The sequence below is a fragment of the Odocoileus virginianus genome, chromosome 12 (genome assembly GCF_023699985.2).
Source record: "Odocoileus virginianus isolate 20LAN1187 ecotype Illinois chromosome 12, Ovbor_1.2, whole genome shotgun sequence".
In the NCBI taxonomy this organism is placed as follows: Eukaryota; Metazoa; Chordata; class Mammalia; order Artiodactyla; family Cervidae; genus Odocoileus; species Odocoileus virginianus.
The window spans coordinates 58080184-58101774 of NC_069685.1; the positions used below are offsets into that span (position 1 = coordinate 58080184).

Consider the following 21591-nt stretch of genomic DNA (forward strand, 5'->3'; position numbering starts at 1 on the left):
ACACACAGAAGAAGTTTTTGTCTTTTTCTTACCAGTGAGTGATTCTTAGTCTCTTTTGGATCACAGAGACCTGTGAGAATCTGATTAAAGCTGTGTAATCTCCATTCCTAGGAACAGAGAAGGAACTGAGACCTGAAATCTTACAAAGATCTTAATAAAAATCTCTGCTTCTTAAGTCTAGTTCAGTTTGAGAGCATTCTACTTTTATTATTTTTATTTTTGAGGAAAAATAAAATGAGCTGGCAGCTTTCTGCCTACCCAGGTTTAAATTTTACATTGTGACTTGGGAGTTATTGGCCCATGGCTCTTCCCATCGACTTTCTCTCTATTGGTGTGCCTGTTAACAAACATTATCTTTCATTCAGTTAACATTTATTTAATATTTGTTAAGTAGTTCAAGAACTGGGGAAAAGCGTGTTTGTTTAATGCTTGCATATAGACTCAAGTATTTAAACTTTAATGAAAACTTTTTAACTATTTAAACTTAATTTGAATGCAAAACTTCACATTTCCTCAGTGCAATAACTGAGTTGGTAAGATTCAACTTCTTTTTCCAGTATTCGTTTATTTTTAAATGAGCAAGCCATCTTCCGGCCCTCATTGTCATCCTCATTCTCATTGAAGCAAAATTTTCATTTAATTGAAATAAATGTTTCTCAAATCAGACTTATCACTTAAATTAGAAATTTCTTTAGTCCATGTATTATATAGTGATATGTTACCCTCCTCTCTCTTAGGTGATCCAGAGGAATTAATGTTCCAGTATTTTAAAAAGTTTGGGGATAAACCTTGTTGTTTCACAGACCTCAAGGTGTTTGTTGACCTCTTGCCTGCTACACAGTGTACAAAAGTAAGTAAGGTTCTGTTGGTTACCTGTATTTATTGTAACTAGTTAAGAGTTCATGTTTCTTTTCTAAAATGGCCGAAAGTAGTGAACATGAGATTATCAAGATATTGCTCTATCAAGCCAAGTAGTCTAGGTGCTATCAGATTTAAGGCATAATTCCTTGTAAAGCTGAGCCTCAATGAGAATAAGCCCCTGGTAGGTAATTGAATTCTCCTGTTCTCTGTGTGTGTATGTGTGTGTGTGTGTATAGAGAGAGAAATGCAGTTGTAAGAGAAATAATACAGAGAGATCTGTATGTCTTTCACCCATTTTGCCTAAGGGTGAGATCTAGCATAACTGTGGTGTAATACCATAATTAGGAAATTGGCATTGATAAAATCCACTGACCTTATTCAAATTTCACCAGTTTTACGTGCATTCATTTGTGTGTATATGTGTGGTGTGTTTGTGTGTGTATATTTAGTGTGTGTAGTGCATGTGGATTCATGTGGCCACTATAGACAAGATGCATAGTAGTTCTGCCACCAGAGTGCCCCCCATGTGCTGCCTACCCTTTTCTGCCCACAGCCACCTCCCTGTATCTCCTCCTTTACCCATCCCTCTCCCTTAGCAACTGCTAATATGTTTTCTTTTTCCACAATCTTATCATTTTAAGAATGTTATATAATGGAATCATTATGTATAACTTGCTTTACTCAGCGTAATTCCTTGGAGTTCATCTGTGTTGTTACATGTACCATGTTCATTGCTGGTACACCAGTATTATTCTGAATAATATTCCTTGATATGGATGTACCACAAGTTTCTTTAACTTGTTGAAGAACATGTGGGTGTCTCTGGTTTTAGGCGATTACAAATAGAGCTGCTGTGAACATTTGCATGCAGGTTTTTTATGTGAACCTAAGTCTTCATTTCTCTGAGAAAATGCGCAAGAGTTCAGCTGTGGGGTCTTAACGGTAGCTGCATGTTTAGTTTTTTAAAGAAAAGGCCGAACTTTTCCACAGTGACTAGGTCTTTTAAATTCCTGTGAGCTCTGTATGAGTCATCTGATTTTTCAGCATCTTCATCAACATTAGGTGTTATCTCAGTTTTTTATTTTTGCCATTCTAGTAAATATGTAGTGATGTTTCATTATGGTTTTATTGTGCATTTCCCTAACGGTTAATATTGTTAAATATTTTTTCATGTGCTGGTTTGCCATCTGTATTTTCTCCTCAGTGAAATGTCTATTATTATCTTTTGCTCATTTTCTAATTGGTTTTTTTTTTTTTTTTTTACTGTTGAAGTTGCTCAGTCGTGTCTGACTCTTTGTGACCCCATGGACTGTAGCCTGCTAGGTTCCTCCGTCCATGGGATTTTCCAGGCAAGAGTACTGGAGTGGGTTGCCATTTCCTTCTCCAGGGGATCTTCCCGACCCAGGGATCAAACCCACGTCTCCTGCATTGTAGGCCGATGCTTTGCCGTCTGAGCCACCAGGGATTTTTACTGTTGAATTTTGAGAATTCTTTAGATATTCTGGATATAAGTCCTTTGTCAGATATGTGATTTCAAATATTTTTTCCCAGACTATATCTTGTGTTTTCATCCTCTTAACAGGATCCTTTGCAGAGCAAAGTTATGTTTTTGCCCATGTCATGGGAATTGCAGGATCTTAGCTCCCTGTCTGGGGGTCAAACCTCAGCAGTGAAAGTACTGAGTCCTAGCCACTGGACCACCAGGAAATTCCCATACTTTAAAATGTTAAAGTTTGATGAAGTCCAGTGGACTTTCCTTTTAATGTCTTGTCTCTGATTTTTCAAAACTGTAGCAATTAATTACTGATTTTGTCAAATCATGATTTATTCTTGCTGAAGCAGTCTGGAACTCAAATCTTAGGGATTTTTAAAAAATAAACCTTGAAGACCCAAATAGACATTTCTCTGAAGAAGACATGCAGTTGGCCAACAGGCACATGAAAAGATATACAACATCACTATTTATTAGAGAAAGGCAAATCAAAGCTACAGTGAAGTATCACTTCATACCAGTCAGAATGGCCTTCAACGAAACGTCTGCAAAAAAAAAAAGTCTGCAAATAATAAATGCTAGAGAGGGTATGGAGAAAAAGGAATCCTCCTATATTGTTGGTGGGGGTGTAAATTTGTGCAGCCACTGTGGAAAACAGTATGGCAGTTCCTTAAATAATTGAAAACAGAACTACCGTGTGATCCAGCAATCCTACTCCTGGGCATATAGCCAGAAAAGATGAAAACTCTAATTTGAAAAGATAACATGCATCCCAGTGGTCATAGCAGCACTGTTTATAGTAGTAAAGACAAGAAGGCAACCTAAGTATTTATCAGCATATAACTGTGTAAAGAAGATATGGTACGTGTATATCTATGTCTATATGCACACACATATATACATATATTGTTTAGTTGCTAAGTCATGTCGACTCTTTTGCACCCCTGTGGACTGTAGCCCACCAGCCTCCTCTGTCCATGGGATTTCCCAGGCAAGAATACTGGAGTGGGTTGCCGTTTCCTTCTCCAGGGAATCTTCCAACCCAGTGATTGAACTCACATATCCTGCATTGGCAGGCAGATTCTTTACTATTGCACCACCAGGGAAGCCCTTACATACATACATCATAAACATACACACACATGAAATGAGATGTTAGCTATAAAAAGAATGGAGTGTTGCCATTTGCAGCATAGATGGACCTAGAGATTACCATACTAAACAAAGTAAGTCAAAGACAAATATATCACTTATATGTGGACTCTAAAAAATAATACAAATGAACTTATTTACAAAACAGAAACAGACTCACAGATGTAGAAAGCGTAAGCACGGTTACCAAAGGGGAACAAGGGGGGAAGGGATAAATTAGGAGTATGGTATTAACAGATACACACACTACTATATATAAAATAGATAAAAAGCACAGGAAACTGGATTCAATATCTTATAAAAACCTATAATGTAAAAGAATCTGAAAAAAAAAATAGCTAAGTCACTTTTCTGTATATCTGAGACTAATACAATATTGTAGCAACTATGCTTCAATAAAATTAAAGAAAAAAAACCCCTTAATTTTGTAATAACTACATTTATAGGAAAGTTGTAAATATAGTAAAGAAAGTTACACTATACCCTTCACCTAGCTTTCCCCAATGTTAACATCTTAAAAACAGTGGTACATTTGTCAGAACTAAACTGATACATTACTGTTAATTGGCCTTTAGACTTTATTCGTATTTCTGTAGCTCTTCCATTAGTGTCCTTTATCTCTTCAGGGATCTAAGCCTGGGTACCATATTGTAGTTAATTGTCAACTATCAGGATTCTTTTCATGTGATTAAATCAGTGCGAATCAATTACATGCTGAAGTGGCGAACCTTATCTTTAGACACCTCATCCACAGCAACGTGTATTGGATCAGATTATTCACCCATTAATGAGAATTTCATACCTTCTTGCATATTAAAGGTTTTTAAGCGTTTAGCCCCGAGTATCCTTGGGTAATGGGCAGTTGGAGTACTCTACCAGTTGGAAGAGCAGTGTGCCCAAGGTAGGATAGAGCACTATATAAAGAAATACTAGTGTCTATCAAGAAAGTCTGTGACCTTTGGTGGAATGAGTGAAGCTCTGGGGGTGCAGTGGTGAAGACCGCAGCGTTGTCTTGTGGCCGCACCCTTAGTCCACCTGCGCTCAGTGCTGGCAGGCTTAAGGTTACACAGCCAGGGCGGATGCAGCAGTGCTTTCCCAAACTGCTAAGTAGCCAGTGTTCTCTGTTGGATTCTGAAATGGCTGCCACCATTCACTTTGGTTTGGAAAACGTTATTCTTCGAGTGCTGTTGAGCTCAGACGAAGCTTTAGAAGTTTTCTAGATAAATTATAATATATCCAGAAAAGAAGGTTCTGGGTTATACTTGAAAACCTTTGAGAAATGGTTGATTAGAAGAGAGATGTTTGGTCTGGTGCTAACAGTACTTTATTTCTCCTAATTTGAAAAGCTCTCCTGTAGAAGAGGATTAAGAACAGGGACCAACAAGAAGTTGTTGCAGGGAATCAAGAATTTGGCTCAGTGAGAAAAAAGATCTTTTTTATAGTCACAGTTCTCTAAAAACACAGCGTGTGAGTTTCATGCTACTGGAGGGATTAAAGCAGAAAATAGAACCATGTGGGAGACAGATTCGTTCAGTAAGTGGCACCCATGTTATGTGCTGAGTGCTAAGGTAGGGAACAATTGACCATGCTTCATAGTGCTTACCATCTTGTAAATTAAAGCATCAAATGATGGGAATGCATTAGAGGAGTGCTTACATCTCACTAAGTTGAGATTCATACAAGTTTGCTAGCACCGTTTTAGAACCAGAAGCTCTACTTTATCGACATAAAATCTTAGGTTTGAAAATCTTAGGTCACCTCTGTGACCCCATATAGTAATCTACTGGGAAGAACCCTCTAGAAATAGCAAAATACTAGCAGTGTTGAGGTGGTCATTGTTCAGTGAGACAAAGGGTTGAAAGCTATTGCAGTGAGTTTTGTAGTCGTGTGTAAACTTTTTAATTGAGAGGGGTGATTTTGCTGCCACAACTTTTTAAATGTAGGATGACTTCAGTAGCTAAAAATTCTGCCACTCGGCAGTATGTTTGTTAGAGGATTGTGGACTCTCCAAGTAAGGTTCACACTGAGAACTGCTGTCCCACTGAATTAGGAGACACGTTCTAAAATGGGACTGGCCCCTAAGAATGGACCGTACAGTTCAGTTATCCCAAAGTGTCTCACCCCTGGTGACATTTTTATATTTTGTTTACTTTGTCCTGGGATTTTAAGTTAACAATAAAATAGTTCCAGTTTTTAAAGAAGCTTTTTGTATAGCAGTAAAACTGTAAAGACTAGAACAGAGAATGAACATATTGTTTTATGACAAAACCTGTTGGAAGGCCTTAATAATAAACATAACTATATATATAAAATGGTTTACAAGAAATATAAAATGGCTTACAAGAATGGAAGAGCTGGCAATAAAAATTATTTGGGCATTTAATCAACATGAAAACTAATGCCACAGAGGTTTTGTTACAGATGTGGTTATCTGATCATAATAAAGTTAAAATTCATACAATTGTAGAGAAATTGAAGCAAAGTTATGACAGATGTGAAACTGCATGATGAGTAGGAATTTTAATTTTTATTTGTATCTAAAAATTACATGTATAAAATTGAAGTCAAATGGTACTACAAGGCTTATCTTGAAAAACAATTGCAGCTCTTTGCCTTCTCCAGCCCTGGTTCTGGCTCTGTGCAGACAAATTACTTTCAACTCTTCACTGTTTCTTTTGTTATTTAACGCTGTACTTCTAAATTTTACGCTCATATAGTTCTTTATTTTTATAGTTACAGTCTTCATCTGTTGGTATCCTATTGTGTGTGCTAAGTCATGTCCAGTTCTTTGCAACACCATGGATTGTAGCCCACCACACTCCTCTGTCCATGGGATCCTACTGTGGAAAGCAATAATTTCATTTCTAACATCCTACTTCTTCCCTTACATACTTTCCCCTCAATATAGTATAGTCATTATTCAGTGTTTATATTTTTATGACTAAATAATCACAGCTGAGCCACTTTATATATGGAGATAATAGCTTTTTTACACAACTTTCTTTCTTGTTTTTGTTTTTTGTTCATTTTACCCCAGTCAGTCTGACAGAACCATGAACGTTTGAAACTCCTCTTAGGGGACTGTCTGAAATGTGAGGTTAACAGATCTGTTCCAGTCTCCCCTTGAGTCTACAGTGTCTCTGGTTCAGCTTCTCCTGGGGATGAAGGAAAACCCTGACTTCTACTGGGTTTAGGAATTCACTCAGTGACCTTGGGAGGGATCTAACTTTTTAGAATTTAGCAGATTCTCCTGTTGAAGTTCCACCAGCACTTCAGCTTTCAGACATACTTCCTGCCTTTAATTTCTGAGTCTTCCAAGGCTCCGCAGCTAGAAGAGGCTTGCTGCTTATTGGTGGCCTCCCTGTTGCATACTGCTGGATTCCAGCATTCTTGACCCCATACATTGGTTATTACAAGGCCTGCCCTTGTGCCTTTTATCTTTTGAAATCTGTCATCTCTTCACATTTCACATGTTCTTGATCCTTATGAGTCCTTTTTTGTTCTTCACTGTCGTCTTCATAGGATCTTGGAAGGGAGTGAAAATAGCCTGTGTTTAATAAATGTGTAGTTGGAACTTTTTTTTCTTTAAAATGTATTAATTTTGGATCATAAAATATAGAGACCCCTTGACTGCATTTCTCTTCCGTAAACCCCTCTGAGAACCCCAGGCTTGCGCTGCTCAAGCATTCTCTCACATCCTGAGAGCTGCAAAGCGTAGCATCCAAGCATGTGTGACGTGTGAACAGGCACCCTGACTGCGGTGTAGGGGTCCCTTCCAGTTAAGTCTTCTAACTCACTTTTGCCAGTATTGCAACTGAACTGGTTGTGGAACTCACATTTTAAAAAATTTATTCCAGATTTAGAGAATTAAACATTTTAATACAAGATGTTACCATAGGGATGGAATTTCTTTGTCCAGTGGTTAGGACTCTGATTCCACTGCAGGGGACCACAGGTTTGATACCTGGTCAGGGAACGAAGATGTTGCATGTCACACAGAGTGGCCAAAAAAAAAAAGGTGTTACCATTGGAAAAACTGGGTGAAGGGTACACAGGATCTGTGTTATTTCTTATAACTTATGCAAATCTATAATTATCTCAAAATTAAAGCTTTAATCAAAAAAACAATTTAAGGCTATTGACATTCCCTTCAGTGTATAATGTTTCCTTTAAGAATTTATTTGTAGTATAATAGAGTATTTGTTTTAGGGTAATTGTTCTTTTTTACAGTCTTCCTAAATAAACTTTTTCATTACTACATTGTATATTATGTTAATGCGTTGTAATTTAAGAAACATTTTCACAGTTCTTTTCATCTTTTAGTGCTTATACTGCATGGTGTTAGCATTAACACTTTTGACCAGTAGTGATTGTTTCACACGTGCCTGTTTCACTGGAGTTTCACCAGCATGTGTGCTGTTAGAAGTGTTTTGTTGGCAATTTTGGTAGATAGAAAATGGAGTTTTAATTTGTATTTCTTCTTGATGTCTTTTTCTAGACCATTTCGGTATTTGTTAATTGTGACCTACTAAAGATGAGTTCTGTTTTGAGACCTGTACTTTTTTTTTCTTTCAACTTTGCAGTTTATTAATCAGTTACTTGGAGTGGTTCCTTTGTCGACACCAACAGAGGATAAGTTGGCGCTGCCTGCCGACATCCGAGCTCTGCAGCGACATTTGTGTGTGGTGCAGCTGACGAGGTTACTTGGCTTGTACCACACGATGGATAAGAGCCAGAAGCTGGGTGTGGTCAGAGAGCTGATGTTAAGGTACCAGCACGGACTGGAATTTGGTGAGCAGCCTTTCAAAGTGTTCAGTAGTTCCCTGCTCTGCTAAGACCTAGAAGTCAGGTTTTTTGTTTTTAATGTCTGTATACTTTTTGTTTTAATTGGAGGCTAATTACTCATAACACACTTTTAATGCTTTTGGCAAGAAAAATATTTTATCAAGTGGGAACACTATCCAAGTAATAAAATGCAAAGCCTTTCTTAAGCTTGGAGTTTTAAAAAATTTTAATAGGCCCCAGATAGCCATATTCTTCCTGAGCTGGCGAGCCAACTTTTCATCACATTGGGACTCCGAGGAATTGCAGAGTTTATGATAATTGTCATGTTTTCTGCTTTGTAGGCCTTAATATTCTTAATATATAGACTATGTAAATGAACCGGAGAAGGCACTGGAGACCCACTCCAGTACTCTTGCCTGGAGGGTCCCATGGATGGAGGAGCCTGGTGGGCTGCAGTCCATGGGGTCGCTAAGGGTCAGACACGACTGAGCGACTTCACTTTCACTTTTCACTTTCATGCATTGGAGCAGGAAATGGCAACCCACTCCAGTGTTCTTGCCTGAAGAATCCCAGGGACGGGGGAGCCTGGTGGGCTGCCGTCTATGGGGTTGCACAGAGCCGGACACGACTGACGTGACTTAGCAGCAGCATGTAAATGAACAAAAAGAATGTTGTAAATTGTAAGGTATATATTTAGTTTAGAAGTAGATGATGTTCAAATTGCTTAGATATGTATGATAAAATATAAATTATCTAAGTGGATGATGTTAGTATTTCTCTAACTGTATTCTAAAAAATTAGGTTATGTAATGAGCATTTTATATTAGTTGTACATAGCTCTTGATGTCTGTTCTTTTCTTCACTTGAAACCTTTCACATCTTGCTGCTCTCCTTTTAGAACTATTTGGAGTACCACCTCTGTTCTGAAAGCCTTTTGCTCCAGCTGAGTGTAGTCTCACCTTTTTTTGACTTTTAATTCATGGCTTATATTTTCTTCTGGTATTTACTCCATTCTTAATAGTTTCTTTTACCCTTCTTCCTGCTGTCGTTTTCTTGCTTTACATAAGTCTTTGGGGATAATAATCATTGAACAAATCTTAAAATACAGATACGATTTTTTCCCCCCTATAGGGAAATCCTGTTTGAAAACCGAATTGCAATTTTCAGACTATTACTGTCTCCTTGCTGTCCATGTGCTTATTGATGTATGGAGAGAAACAGGTAAAAAGCAGTGATTTCAGTTTAACTTTATTTATTTTTACTCTTTGTTTTTATTGATTATAAATCCTTAGACTAATTACATAATGTGAGACTTTGATTTATGCTTTTAGGTTTTTCTTCTCGCCTTTCTCCAGGGTGCTTCTAGAAGAACCCAAGTCTCTAAGTATCCTCTGTATATTCAGGATAATCTGAAATTAGTGGATATCTGTTCTGTTTTAAAATGTTTCTGAATAATGAGTAAACAGCCTATTGCAAAGTTACAATAATTAAAATGCAGAGAAACTGATTTAGAGATAGATGTATGAATCTATGGAATGAAATAGCTGTTTTTGTTCATTTAAAATTACATACACAGATATATACTTTTTTTTGGAATATAGTTCAGAGTAACCCATTTAAGACAAAAATAGACTACCTGGTAAAGGAAATATCATGAATCATTGAGCAAGAGAAGGATGATTCAGCAGATGGTTCAGCCTTTTGTTTAGGTCTCATGCTTTTCTCTTATTAGCAGTTTTTGAGAAAAAATAGCTACTTACTGCATTATTATTAATGAAAATAAACTACAGAAGAAACAGGGCTGGGGAGACAATGGTATGTGCAGACACAACCCTGTTCTTGTGGGTCATTTCACCAAGCACTCAATTTTGATGTCCTCCTCATGCTTAAAATCCTTCAGAGATGCCCTGTTTTCTTGAGGATGAAGGTCAGCCTTGTTAGGATGGTTTCCGATGCTCTCTAATCTAGCTTTTGCCTACATCTCCAGATTCTTAAGTACTTAAAGCCCTAAATCTACTTTTTTGTTGTTGCTGTTTCTGTCACTGAACATCACGTTGCCTCTCTTTGAAATAACTGTCTCACCTCCTTCGTCTAACTTTTACTCAGAGTGCCTCTGACAAGTCTGTCTTGATTTCACCGCTTTCCTCATTGCAGATTTTATGCCCTTTCTGAACTTTTGTAGGACATTGTATATACCCATATGATGCTGCTTGTTATACTGTGTTCTACTGGAGGTGGGGATGAAATTCATTTCATCAGAGTACTTGCTATCAGGAGCCCCAGATTCAGGAGGTTGCATAGAGTTGTAAAAGTCATCTTAATGTAAAAACCATAATGAACTGATTACTTAGTAATTTGGTCTCTACTCAGATACCCTTCCCCACTTATTCGTAGCATCTGTTCTTGCTCATACTGACATGGTTTTGCTAATCTCTTGGTTTTGGAGCAAGATAGCTGACCATATAATAATAATAACACGACACTTGTTGATCATCAGGCACTTGAAAGTACTTTATATGAATTAGCTAATTTTAAACCTTGTTAACAATACAGTTAAGATTGTTACAGTTTTACAGATAAGGGAAATACAGGGCAGAGAAATAAAGAAGGTAGGTTGTCAAAAAATCATACAGTGCAAATACATGGGAAGTTACAGATATTATAGATGCAAGGTTTCTTTCTTTTTTTTAAAATTTTCGTTTTATTCTTTTTTCCTTTTTCTTTTTTTGGTTTCTTGAAGTCAACGAAAGTGATGCTGAGTGTTCCATTTATAGACATAGTCATTGTTCAAGGTGGATCTGATAAAAATTAGAAATGTTATAGAGGGACTTCCCTGGTGGCCCAGTGGCTAAGACTCCACGTTCCCAATGCAGGAGACCTGGGTTCCATCCCTGGTCAAGGAACTAGATCCCACACGCCACAACTAGAAGATCCTACATACCATAACCAAGACCAAAGATCCTGCATGCCACAACTAAGACCTGGCACAGTCAAATACATAAATAGATTAAAAAAAAAAAAAAAAAGAAATGTATAGAAAATTGGGAGGATGTCTAGAGAGACTGATTTGAATGTGAAAGGATTAAGAAGAGCACTTTAAGATTAAATTGATGATGCTCTCAAACACTTATCAGGGACTTCTCTGGTGGTCCAGTGATTAAGACTTCACCTAATGTAGGGATGCAGGTTGGATTCCTAGTCAGGGAGCTAAGATTCCACATACATGGGACCAAAGAAACCAAAACATAAAAACAGAAGCAATATTGTAACAAATTGAGCAAAGACTCTATATGATTTTGCTACACAAATGAAATGAGGCATGAAGGATATAATTCCCCCTCCCCTCTAGTTTTACTGGGATATAATAGATATGTTACATTGTGTTACTTTAAGGTATACTATATGATAATGTGTTGCAAAATGATTACCACAGTTAAAGTTCATCACCTCACATAGCTACTCCCCTTGTGATGAGCATCTACTCTCTTAGCAACTTTCAAATAAACAATATAGTGTTGTTAACTGTAGTCACCATGCTATACATTATATCCTTAGAACTTAATGTATTTTATATTGATTTTTTAAATCTTTTTGTTATATTATAAAATTTAATTAGAAAAATTTTGTCCCCAAAATCCTCATCAACCCTTGATGTTCTTTGATTTGGTGAAGAATTTTATAGAGTTGCAGTTATATTCTAAATTTTGCAAAATAAAATAGGATGATAAATGTCTTCATAATGTTGGGTGTAATAGTTCAGAAGTGTAAATTAAACCTGGTTTTTTTGCTATTTGAAATTTTGTTTCCATTTAAAAGAGATGTTAAGAAGTTAAAAAAAAAATTCTGTTATGGTTATCCTTGAATAACACTGGATTTAAAAAATTTATCTGTAATTGTCCAGCTGTCTCTTCTGCTCAATTCTGAACTTGTTGAGGCCAGCAACCACCTATGACTCTTATCTCTGGGTCTTATATCTAGTGCTACTGCAGAGTTTAGGTCACTGAGTGTTGAATTAAATAAAATTATGATTATAAAGCAACATGAGAAAACACAAAATTGGATGTATGCTGTGATTACTACTGTGTAAAAGTAATTATAGCAAAAGCAATACATTAATCATAGTGGTAGTTTGAGTAGGTCTTGGATAGTTTACATAGTTTGGGTAGGATTATAGATGATATTTATTTAAAACCCCAATTTGGGGTTATATTTTGTTTCTTTTCTCTTGGGAAAAAAAGCATATAAAACATAATCTCAAAAGCTCAGTGCTTGAAGCTTTTCATTTTAGATATTTTTTTTCCTAAACAAAAGTAGCTGGAAAATGGTATATTTTAATCTCAGTTTTCCAGCTTCCTAAAGACACTAACATTTTTGCATATTTCCTTCCCTCTTTGTGAATGCTCTATATACTTGAGATGAACTCTTCACACTCATTTGAATTTGTATGTTTTACTGGTCATTACTGTTTAATTGTTGTTGGTGTTTTTTTTGCTATTAAAAGTTTCTTGTTAATGTCAAATGGCTGTATGATATTCCCCTGTGTGGGTATAATTATAGTTTACTATTCCTCTCTTATTAGTACAATGAATGTCCTTGTATGTAAAACTTTATCTGCATTTCATATTATTTTCTTTAGATAATTTCATAAAAGAGAAATTACTTACCTGTTAAGAATATTGATGTGTGTAACTTTTTGAATTTTGGTACTCCAGAAAAAGTGTATCATTTTAGATTAATTATTAGAGGACAATTTTTTTTTTTCAAATATTAGTTGACATCCTATTAATAGAGTTACATGTGGAAGAAAAATGATGTCTAGAGAAAGCATCTGTCTGGGGTTTTATAGAGAAACCCCTGTACTGGGAAGGTTGGTGGATTCCAATTCTCCTTCAAAGTCCGTCTCTTCTCAGAATCTAGGATTCTGTGAGATTCCAAACTTCTCTTTAAGACCCAGCAACTTAAAGTTGCATCATTTTTGCAGATCTTACCTCAGTTAAGAACTGAGGTAACTATTGAGGGACTGTCTATTAAGGGAAATTACCTATTTTGCTTTCAGGTGTGTATCTAAAATTTGTTCTGTGCCACCCAGCCTAATCCTTAAAATAATGGAGGGGATGATGTCACTAAGTTTTTGTTTTTTACTTTTGAGAACCCCCATTTGCTGTCAAAAACTGGATAATGCTATTATATTTTGGTTCTAGGTGATGAGACCGCTGTGTGGCAGGCCCTGACTTTGTTGGAAGAGGGACTAACTCACAGCCCTTCCAATGCTCAATTCAAATTGCTGCTTGTTCGAATCTACTGTATGCTGGGGGCGTTTGAACCAGTGGTGGATCTGTACTCCAGCCTTGATGCTAAGCATATCCAGCATGACACCATTGGGTTGGTAGTATATACTCTGAATAATGAGCAGCCAGCTACAGCAGGGTGGGGTCCTCATACATGGAACTCTAGTATTTTAATTTTAGCAGAAACATTGTTCCTGGTATTCTGTTTTGTAGATTAAATAATCACCTGTTATGACCCATTGCAAAGCAGATTTTTATATCTTTCAGCATTTTGTGATAATTTTAAATTTGTACAATTTAGAAATGGTTAAAAAAATTTTTCCTCGGATTCAAAAGAACAGTTAATGTACTTTGAATTCTTTTTCCTTAGCACACATTATTTTGAAGTCTACCTCTGCCTTGCAATTGAGGTTGAGACTTTACATTATGCATTGATCTCAGAGATCCTTTGAATTTGTATTTTGATTGTTCTTTGTGGTGAGTCAAAGGTATTTTCTCCATGTCCCATAGAGTTGTTTTAGGAAGACAGCATTGAATAAAACTGAATTAACTTTGCTGTTTTTTAAAAAAATTTGATTCTGTGAATTACATCATTTCTTTGGCAGAATTTTTTAAACTTTTCTTATGCCTAGCTATTTGAATAATTTGAAGTGTAGTATTTGATACTAGAGGTGGGTAGTAATTTTGAAGTGTAATATTTGATACTAGAGGTGGATAGGTATAACATTTTTTTTTTTTCCTTCCGACCTAGTTATCTTTTGACCCGATATGCCGAATCCCTAGGTCAGTATGCTGCTGCATCCCAATCGTGTAACTTCGCACTCAGGTTTTTCCACTCCAACCAGAAAGATGTAAGTGAAAAAAAATTTTTTTTTTCTTTTTCTTTTTAATGTTGTCTTGGTCCACTGAATGCACATGATCCAGAGAGCGTCTTCCTTCAAGTCACAGACGCACACGTGAAGGTGCACCGTGCTGTACTTGCCAGGCCTTAGGCCATACCTTCTGGCCAGAGGTTGTTAGGCAGAGGCATAGAGTTACTCGTGGTTGTTAGAACAGGTGTGTTTAATAAGAATCCTTGCAAGTGCATTTAAAAACTGGTTATTAACAGAATAGGAAGTGCCTATTAGGTCTGTCTTTTAATCTCTAAGAGACTTTCTAAGGGTATACTAAATAGCCCGTAAGAGTTTATAGCCTGGGATGCCAAATATGATTTTATAATAGCATTTGTTCTCTGTTACTTTTATGGATTTCTGAAGTTTATGACAACTGTGCTCTTTATCACAGAGAGTACACTTAACCTTTTCTTACAATTATAAAATTGACCATTTGAAGGACATTTTAAGAAACTTAAGTCAATAATTTGTATTTTAAAGTGACAATAAATAGGATAGAGTTTTTATGTGCCATAATGAAAGGATGGGATTTGCACCATATTTTTCACTGCAAGCAAATATTGTCTCCACTTGTCAGTTAAGCAGAAGTTTTTGTGGGAAAGCCATATGGTCTCTATTAAAGTCAAAGTATGCAGAACCACTGAGGAACAGAGGTGGAGAAAAGACATGCCTCTACAGTGGTCACTGCCTGCTTGCTTCTCGTGTGCTTCTAAGACTCATCACCTGGAATTTGGCCATGCCTGGTGTCTGCCATAGTGTTCCATTTTCATGGTCTAACAGCAACTAAGAAACAGCAACAAGGAAGCTGGTTTCTGAGGTTCTTCTTGGCCAGCAGTCATGAAGATTTTTTTAAAAGCCCTTTTGTAACTATGACTGCTGTGCCTACTTATCTTTCATCTATAATTCTTCATGTGTGTATTAAATAGAAAGCCGGGACAGGACAGAAGCATTTCTAACCACTGGAATATAGGTTTGTTTCTCTTAGCTTGTGATAATTAAATTCTGCTACACTTCAAGGCATGGCCTAGAGGGCTGGTGTAGCACAGAGTGGCGATCTTTGCATCATCAGTTGGCTTTTAAGCTCTGTCCCTCTTCCCCATGACTCCACTTCCCAACAGTGATCGTGTCTGTTCAGATCTCATTCTGTGCCCTAACTTCTGAGTGGGGAGGAACGCAAGTGGGCACCTGCACTTAAACATATTGTTCAGAAGCTGCTGGCCTAGCTTTAGGGTCAGAATGGCGTCTCCAGGCCTTGGTTCTGAAATCTCCCAATCAGGTTAGAAATCGGTGCATTTTCACTGTGTGTGCAAGTGTCTGTGCTTGCCATTCTCTGTTTTACCACCTGAGGAAAGACTCGAAAGAAGAGTGTATTTCAAATCTCATTATTCTGACTGTCGTTACTGTGTTTCTAAGGGAAAGGTTAAATAAACATTTGATATCCTGAAGAATCCTTTTTAAAGTTTTGTTTCTCAAATAGCTTTGATGTGGGAGTGGGGGGTTAATTAAGGGATTAATCCAAGTCTGGAGTTTGGTTTTCTTCCGGTTTTCAAACATCCAGCATTCTGGAGGAACTATATTGTTCATGGATTGGTCAATAAAGGCACATTATTTTATACTAATAAAAATTAAGCTTTAATATTTTTCTCCCCCAAATATATTTTACCTGGTATTGTTTTCAAAACAAGCAAACATAAAACAAAACAACCCAACCGAAAGTACTGTAATAGGGAAAGGAAATCTCCAGGAGTGATTTCAGAGAGCACATTGTCCTCAGTGGCTTTTGGTATCTTTGTTTGATATTTTCCTGATGGTCATGTGTGGCAGGAGTGACTAATTCACCTGAAAGCATGAGATGCTGAAGATGATAAAAGTAAAGCATTTATGAATCTGTGACTAGACCTCTGCTTGAACTTTATTTGTGTTATTACTAACTAGGAAAACAGCTGTTTAATCACATTAAAGTATATAACTGATGGGGAGGAGAGGGGAAGGACTAGGTCCTGGGGATAAAAGCACGGCACAGTACAGCAAGGCAAACACCTTAAACTGTAGTGCCTAGGCCAAGTCCCAGAATAGGAAACTGGAGACTGTGGTGTGGACTGTTCCCTTTAGGAGTTTGAAGCTAAGAAAGGCCATGGTTGTAGTGTTGTGCTGTCTGTGTTAAGCCTCCTGACAGCATTAGAAATACCTCTCTGGAGAGCTCAAGCTCTGTGCTCTACATCTTTTATGCTCAGTAGTTTTTGGTATCCCCAGATGATTTTTTGCTTGAGTGACTGATTTATTTCAGTTCCCAATTTGTTCTTTGAAAGAACACCTACTCCTTAAAATCCTGAAAAATCTTTGTAAGGCTTTGTGCTGGGATTGAAAGTTCTATTTGGAAATCTACATAGGGATTTTCTTTTTGGAAAGGTCATTGTCTGCCGTCATCTTATTTGGAGTAGATTTTTATAATACAAGAATTAAGAGCTTATATTCACATATCTCCAGAAGTAACATACATGTTCATACTTGAAAAAAAAATTGCCTTTAAAAGTCTCTGTTTTAGGTATTCACAAATCATTACTCAGAGATTTGATGTCCATGTATTAATATTCTGCTAATTTTCACAGTGACCAGGGTTCATTTCAGGCATCCATATGGGATCCAAATAGCCTCATTGGTGCATAAATGAATAGAAGTGGTACAGACAGCATTCTGTGACATTCGGAAGTCTTTACCCGTGGCTTCCAGTTTTGCCTGCAGTTCCAGTAAGGCCTTGTTGCTTCACAGCCAGTGCTTGCTCAGCCTTTGTCCTGTTGGTAGCTGCCCAGGCCCTCTCCTGGCTCTGCAGTGACACTGCACTGCAGTATTAAAGGAGGACTATCTCAAAAACAGAAGCCAGAGAACTCAGATTGTGTTTAGTTAGTTAAAGGACTGCATTCCCTTTTTGTGGCCCCTTATTCTCTTGCCTTTTTTTTTAAGTGGTATTCCATGGCCCACTCAGGAATTAAAAACTTCCTCTGCACTCGTTAAGGCTGAATTCTTTCCTTTAATCACAGTGTATTTGGCAACTGTAATTAATAAATTTGATTGGAATCACCAGAATAAAATTTCTATCCTGATTAGTCTCTGGATCATATGTTCCTAACCAGCTGCCTTTTCCCGCCCTCCTACGTTCCCCCCCAAGCTATAAGGTCCTATTGCAAGGGCCAGTGTTAAACCTTGCTATGTTTTCCAAGCCAGGAGGCCATTGGATAGGCATATGTGTTTAGGGTATCCTGGCCTCTCCTTGATTGGGAGTATCACGATCCCTTAATCAGGCTTAAGGTACACTTGAGCTTTTTCAGATAGTCCTTCTTTAAACCTGCAGGATCACAAGTAATCTTTTTAATTTTCTTGTGTCCGTCCGTCTTTAATTTCTCCAGATACTGCAGGCAAACAGCTCGCCGAGGTGTCCCATGGGGGTTTAAAAGCCGCATCGAATGCAGTTGAATTAGCGCCCGTGGCGCAATCCCGCGGCCTGAAATGAACCCTGCGAGGCTGTGTATCAGAGGGTATGTTGTTGACTATTGGCCTATTTTCCTATTGGGCAAATTACTCGGTCATAATGGAGATGGGGACAGAGCTGACTGAGGCTGTGCAAAAAGACTACTTTTTCTGTAAAGGATCTTTGGGGCAGACATCAGCTTTGAGCTTAATACTTTCCTTAGCCTGAAAGGGTGCCCTTCTGATTTCTGATCCTGATGGCATAGGCCCATACCCATGAAGTTCTTCCCTGAGATTTCCTTCTGTTGTGCCAGAATTTCTGTTTAGTATTCTTTATCTTGCCTCTGTTCATGTTTCATCTGTATATATGTATTAATCTAATTAAAGCACATGTATTAAGTGTTCCCTTTATTTACTTGTTTATGGGATTTCTAGCATAGTAGTTTGGATGGACTGGTAACCTGGTTTTTGAATTTTCTGTCTTCAGAATGGATTATGAATTTTTATAGGTCTTTTTTTTGGTGAATTCTATCTTGATGCAATACACATATGTCCTGTGTTTATTCAGAAGTAAACAAAACCAAGAGTCAGCCTGTCATTTTTTCTGAAGGAGAGTACTTTTTACTTCTGATGGTAGTGGGATGGTTATATTATACTGGTGTTTTGGTATAAAAGAAAGTGTATCTTAGATGCAGAAAAATATGGAGTAACATTCCTTCCACTATGGCACTAATCAAAATTTTGACTGATGTGTATAACAAAACTTTCAGTCCTGTTGAAATGAAAGGCATACTGCTAGGAGGAAGTCTGTGTGGTGGTAGCAGCAGCTAAGTATTATTAGTAATAATACTAGTGAAGAAGACATTTGACTCTAGTATATGACAGAAGAAAAATAACATTTTTAAAAGCTGATATTCTGCTTGGTGATCAAAAACTTTCAAGATGAGGTTCAATATCTTAATTTTAGTTTGAGGGTGTTCTTTTGTCTGGCAAGGTTTGTCTTCATTGCCTGACATGTGAAATATTTATACCAAGGTGATGTCTTTCCTTTCCCAGACCTCAGAATATATTATTCAAGCTTACAAATATGGTGCATTTGAGAAGATCCCAGAGTTTATCGCTTTTAGGAACAGGCTGAATAATTCTCTTCATTTTGCACAAGTCCGTACTGAGCGGATGTTGTTAGACCTTCTACTTGAAGCAAATATGTAAGTATTACATGAGAGCTAATAAGGAACTAAGGGATTAGATCAGATGCTGAGAGCCATTAATGGGCTCATGGGTGTCATTAGCGGGCTTAAGCTAAAGAAAAATGAGGCGGGGGGAGTAGGAGGGAAAAGGGAAGCAAGGAGAAAGTGCCTGTCATGGGGAGTGATGGAGTACTGGCAGCACCATCCCAGGTTCCACACAGAAGCCAAATGGGCCATGGTCATTATCCCTGGTCCATGTTGTGTACAAGGTTCCCCATATCCCACAGACATGAGATTTGGGGAATTAATGCTGATGAATTTTGTTTTGGTTAGGCTTCCAGATGCTTTTCTCTGGCTGCGTAGCAGGCCAATATGATCAGTGCTTGGTTCTATTTCATGTTATATGAGCTTTTACTTCTTAATAGTAAAGCCTTCCTTCACTCTTTCCTTTTCTCTCTTTCTAGTAAAACAAAGTCCTGGCTAGCATGTTTTCTTGGCTATTTCACTATTGAATAATACTTAAATAAAATTTCTATATCCCAGATCAACCAGCTTAGCAGAAAGTATAAAGTCAATGAATCTTCGGCCAGAAGAAGATGACATTCCATGGGAAGCCTTGCGAGACAACAGAGACTTAAATGTTTTCTTTAGCTGGGATCCAAAAGACAGGTAACTGGAATTTAACCCCAAGAAATTTATTTTTAAAGAATTAGGATGATGTTAATGTATGGCAAAAACCACTACAATATTGTAAAGTAATTAGCCTCCAATTAAATAATTAAAACAAAAAACTAGGTATCAATATCCCCTTTGAATACAGATGTAAAAACACTCAATAAAACATTAGCAAGCTGAATCCAAAAAAAAAGAATTAAGATGAATTTAAGAGTTTTATGTATATATATATATATTATATAATTATGTCATACAGTATCATGTATATTATAGGGATCAGAAAATACAGGTAAGCCAAAGGAAGCAAATAAACCTCACCCCTATGTTGAAATTACTGGCTAACCTAAAAGTTCCTCTTTCACACCATACATGAAAACAAGTTAGAAATGAATTAAAGATTTTGTGTTAAAACCTAGAAATTCTATAAGTAAATATAAAAAAAAAATTTTTTTAAGTTGGGAAAGCCTTTCTTAGCATTGTATCAGATCTGGAAACAAAGGATTTGACCCCTGTGAATATTAACCTGCTATATAGAAGTAAATTTGTTAACAAGTTCTAGAGGTATCTGGTAAATTAGTAACTTTTCTTCATATATATTAATATCTTTCATATATACAGAGAACTCAATCAATCAATAAGAAGCAGATAACTGAGAAAACAAGTGGGGCAAAGGGTTTAACAGGAATTTCAAAGAAATGCACTTTATATTCATATTTTAACCTATCAGATAAAGATTTAACCTAATGGATAAAAAAAAGATTAACTTTTGTTCTCAGCAAGGTTTTGGGTGAATGACTATTGTGCATTTACATGGCAATAAAACTTTATATAACTTTTCCTATAGGGAATTTTAGTGATAAATATCAAGATTGAAAAGACTGTGTACCAACTTGTGGGTCAGCTGGTGAAGAATTCACCTGCAATGTGGGAGACCTGAGTTCGATCCCTGGGTTTGATCCCTGGGTTGGGAAGATCCCTTGGAGAAGGGAAAGAGTATCCACTCCAGTATTCTGGCCTGGAGAATTCCATGGACTGTATTGCAAGGCATGACTGAGTGACTTTCACTTTCACTTCTAGGAAAGTGGAAACTAAGAAGTTGCAGAAACATGTACATAAGGTAGTTCTGAATATGCTGTGATTCAGTGACTTGCCAGGACTCATGGGACTCTGCATGTAGTTGGACTCAGAGCTAAGGTCTTTTGTAACAAAAGGAAGGGTATGTGACAGAACCAGCAAGGGAGATTCAGGTGGAGTTTGTGGAGAACCCTGTGCCCAGACTTCCAGTGTTCCCTCCCTCCTGTGAAGGAACACGCTGGGCATGCTCCTTTCTCGAGCAGTGAAAAATGAAGTAACATGTGTGTAGTGTTTCTGCCCAGAGAAACCCGTTAAAGACTTGGTGCCCTAGGTTTTTATCAACTGGTTGTGTAGGCACCCGCTATGTAGCATGTACCAACATTTCAGACTCCCAGAAGGAAAGCACTGTTCACCCTAAACCACATGATTGTGTAAACAGTCTAGGCACAGTGAGCCACTCTGATCATTTAGGGACTGGTTGGCACACCAGGTTCCCAGACCTCAGCCAGGGGCCAACCACTGCAGGCAGGCCTTTGTAAATAAGGATAATAGTCCCAGGCTTACTATGTTAACTCTTTTTGTACACACTGTCATAAAAAGATGCAGTTTACAAAATAGTATAAACACTACTGTGAACCCATTTTATTTAAAATATATAAATATTTTTAGTTCATTTTTTGTACATCTGTATTGTAAAAGTATGAAAAGATCTATTC

The 21591-nt window shown here is 37.3% G+C and overlaps 1 protein-coding gene across 3 annotated transcripts in view; it reads left to right on the top strand.

Annotated features, from left to right (window-relative positions):
- Positions 1 to 21591, top strand: part of NAA25 (N-alpha-acetyltransferase 25, NatB auxiliary subunit) — a 64082-nt gene that overhangs the window by 25513 nt on the left and 16978 nt on the right. For all 3 annotated transcript variants that reach the window (XM_020904202.2, XM_070475364.1, XM_070475365.1), the window contains 7 exons: positions 738 to 850; positions 8089 to 8296; positions 9422 to 9511; positions 13492 to 13672; positions 14330 to 14429; positions 18993 to 19144; positions 19670 to 19795. In XM_020904202.2, the coding sequence (XP_020759861.2) occupies positions 738 to 850; positions 8089 to 8296; positions 9422 to 9511; positions 13492 to 13672; positions 14330 to 14429; positions 18993 to 19144; positions 19670 to 19795 (970 nt within the window). The remainder of the gene's footprint in view (positions 1 to 737; positions 851 to 8088; positions 8297 to 9421; positions 9512 to 13491; positions 13673 to 14329; positions 14430 to 18992; positions 19145 to 19669; positions 19796 to 21591) is intronic.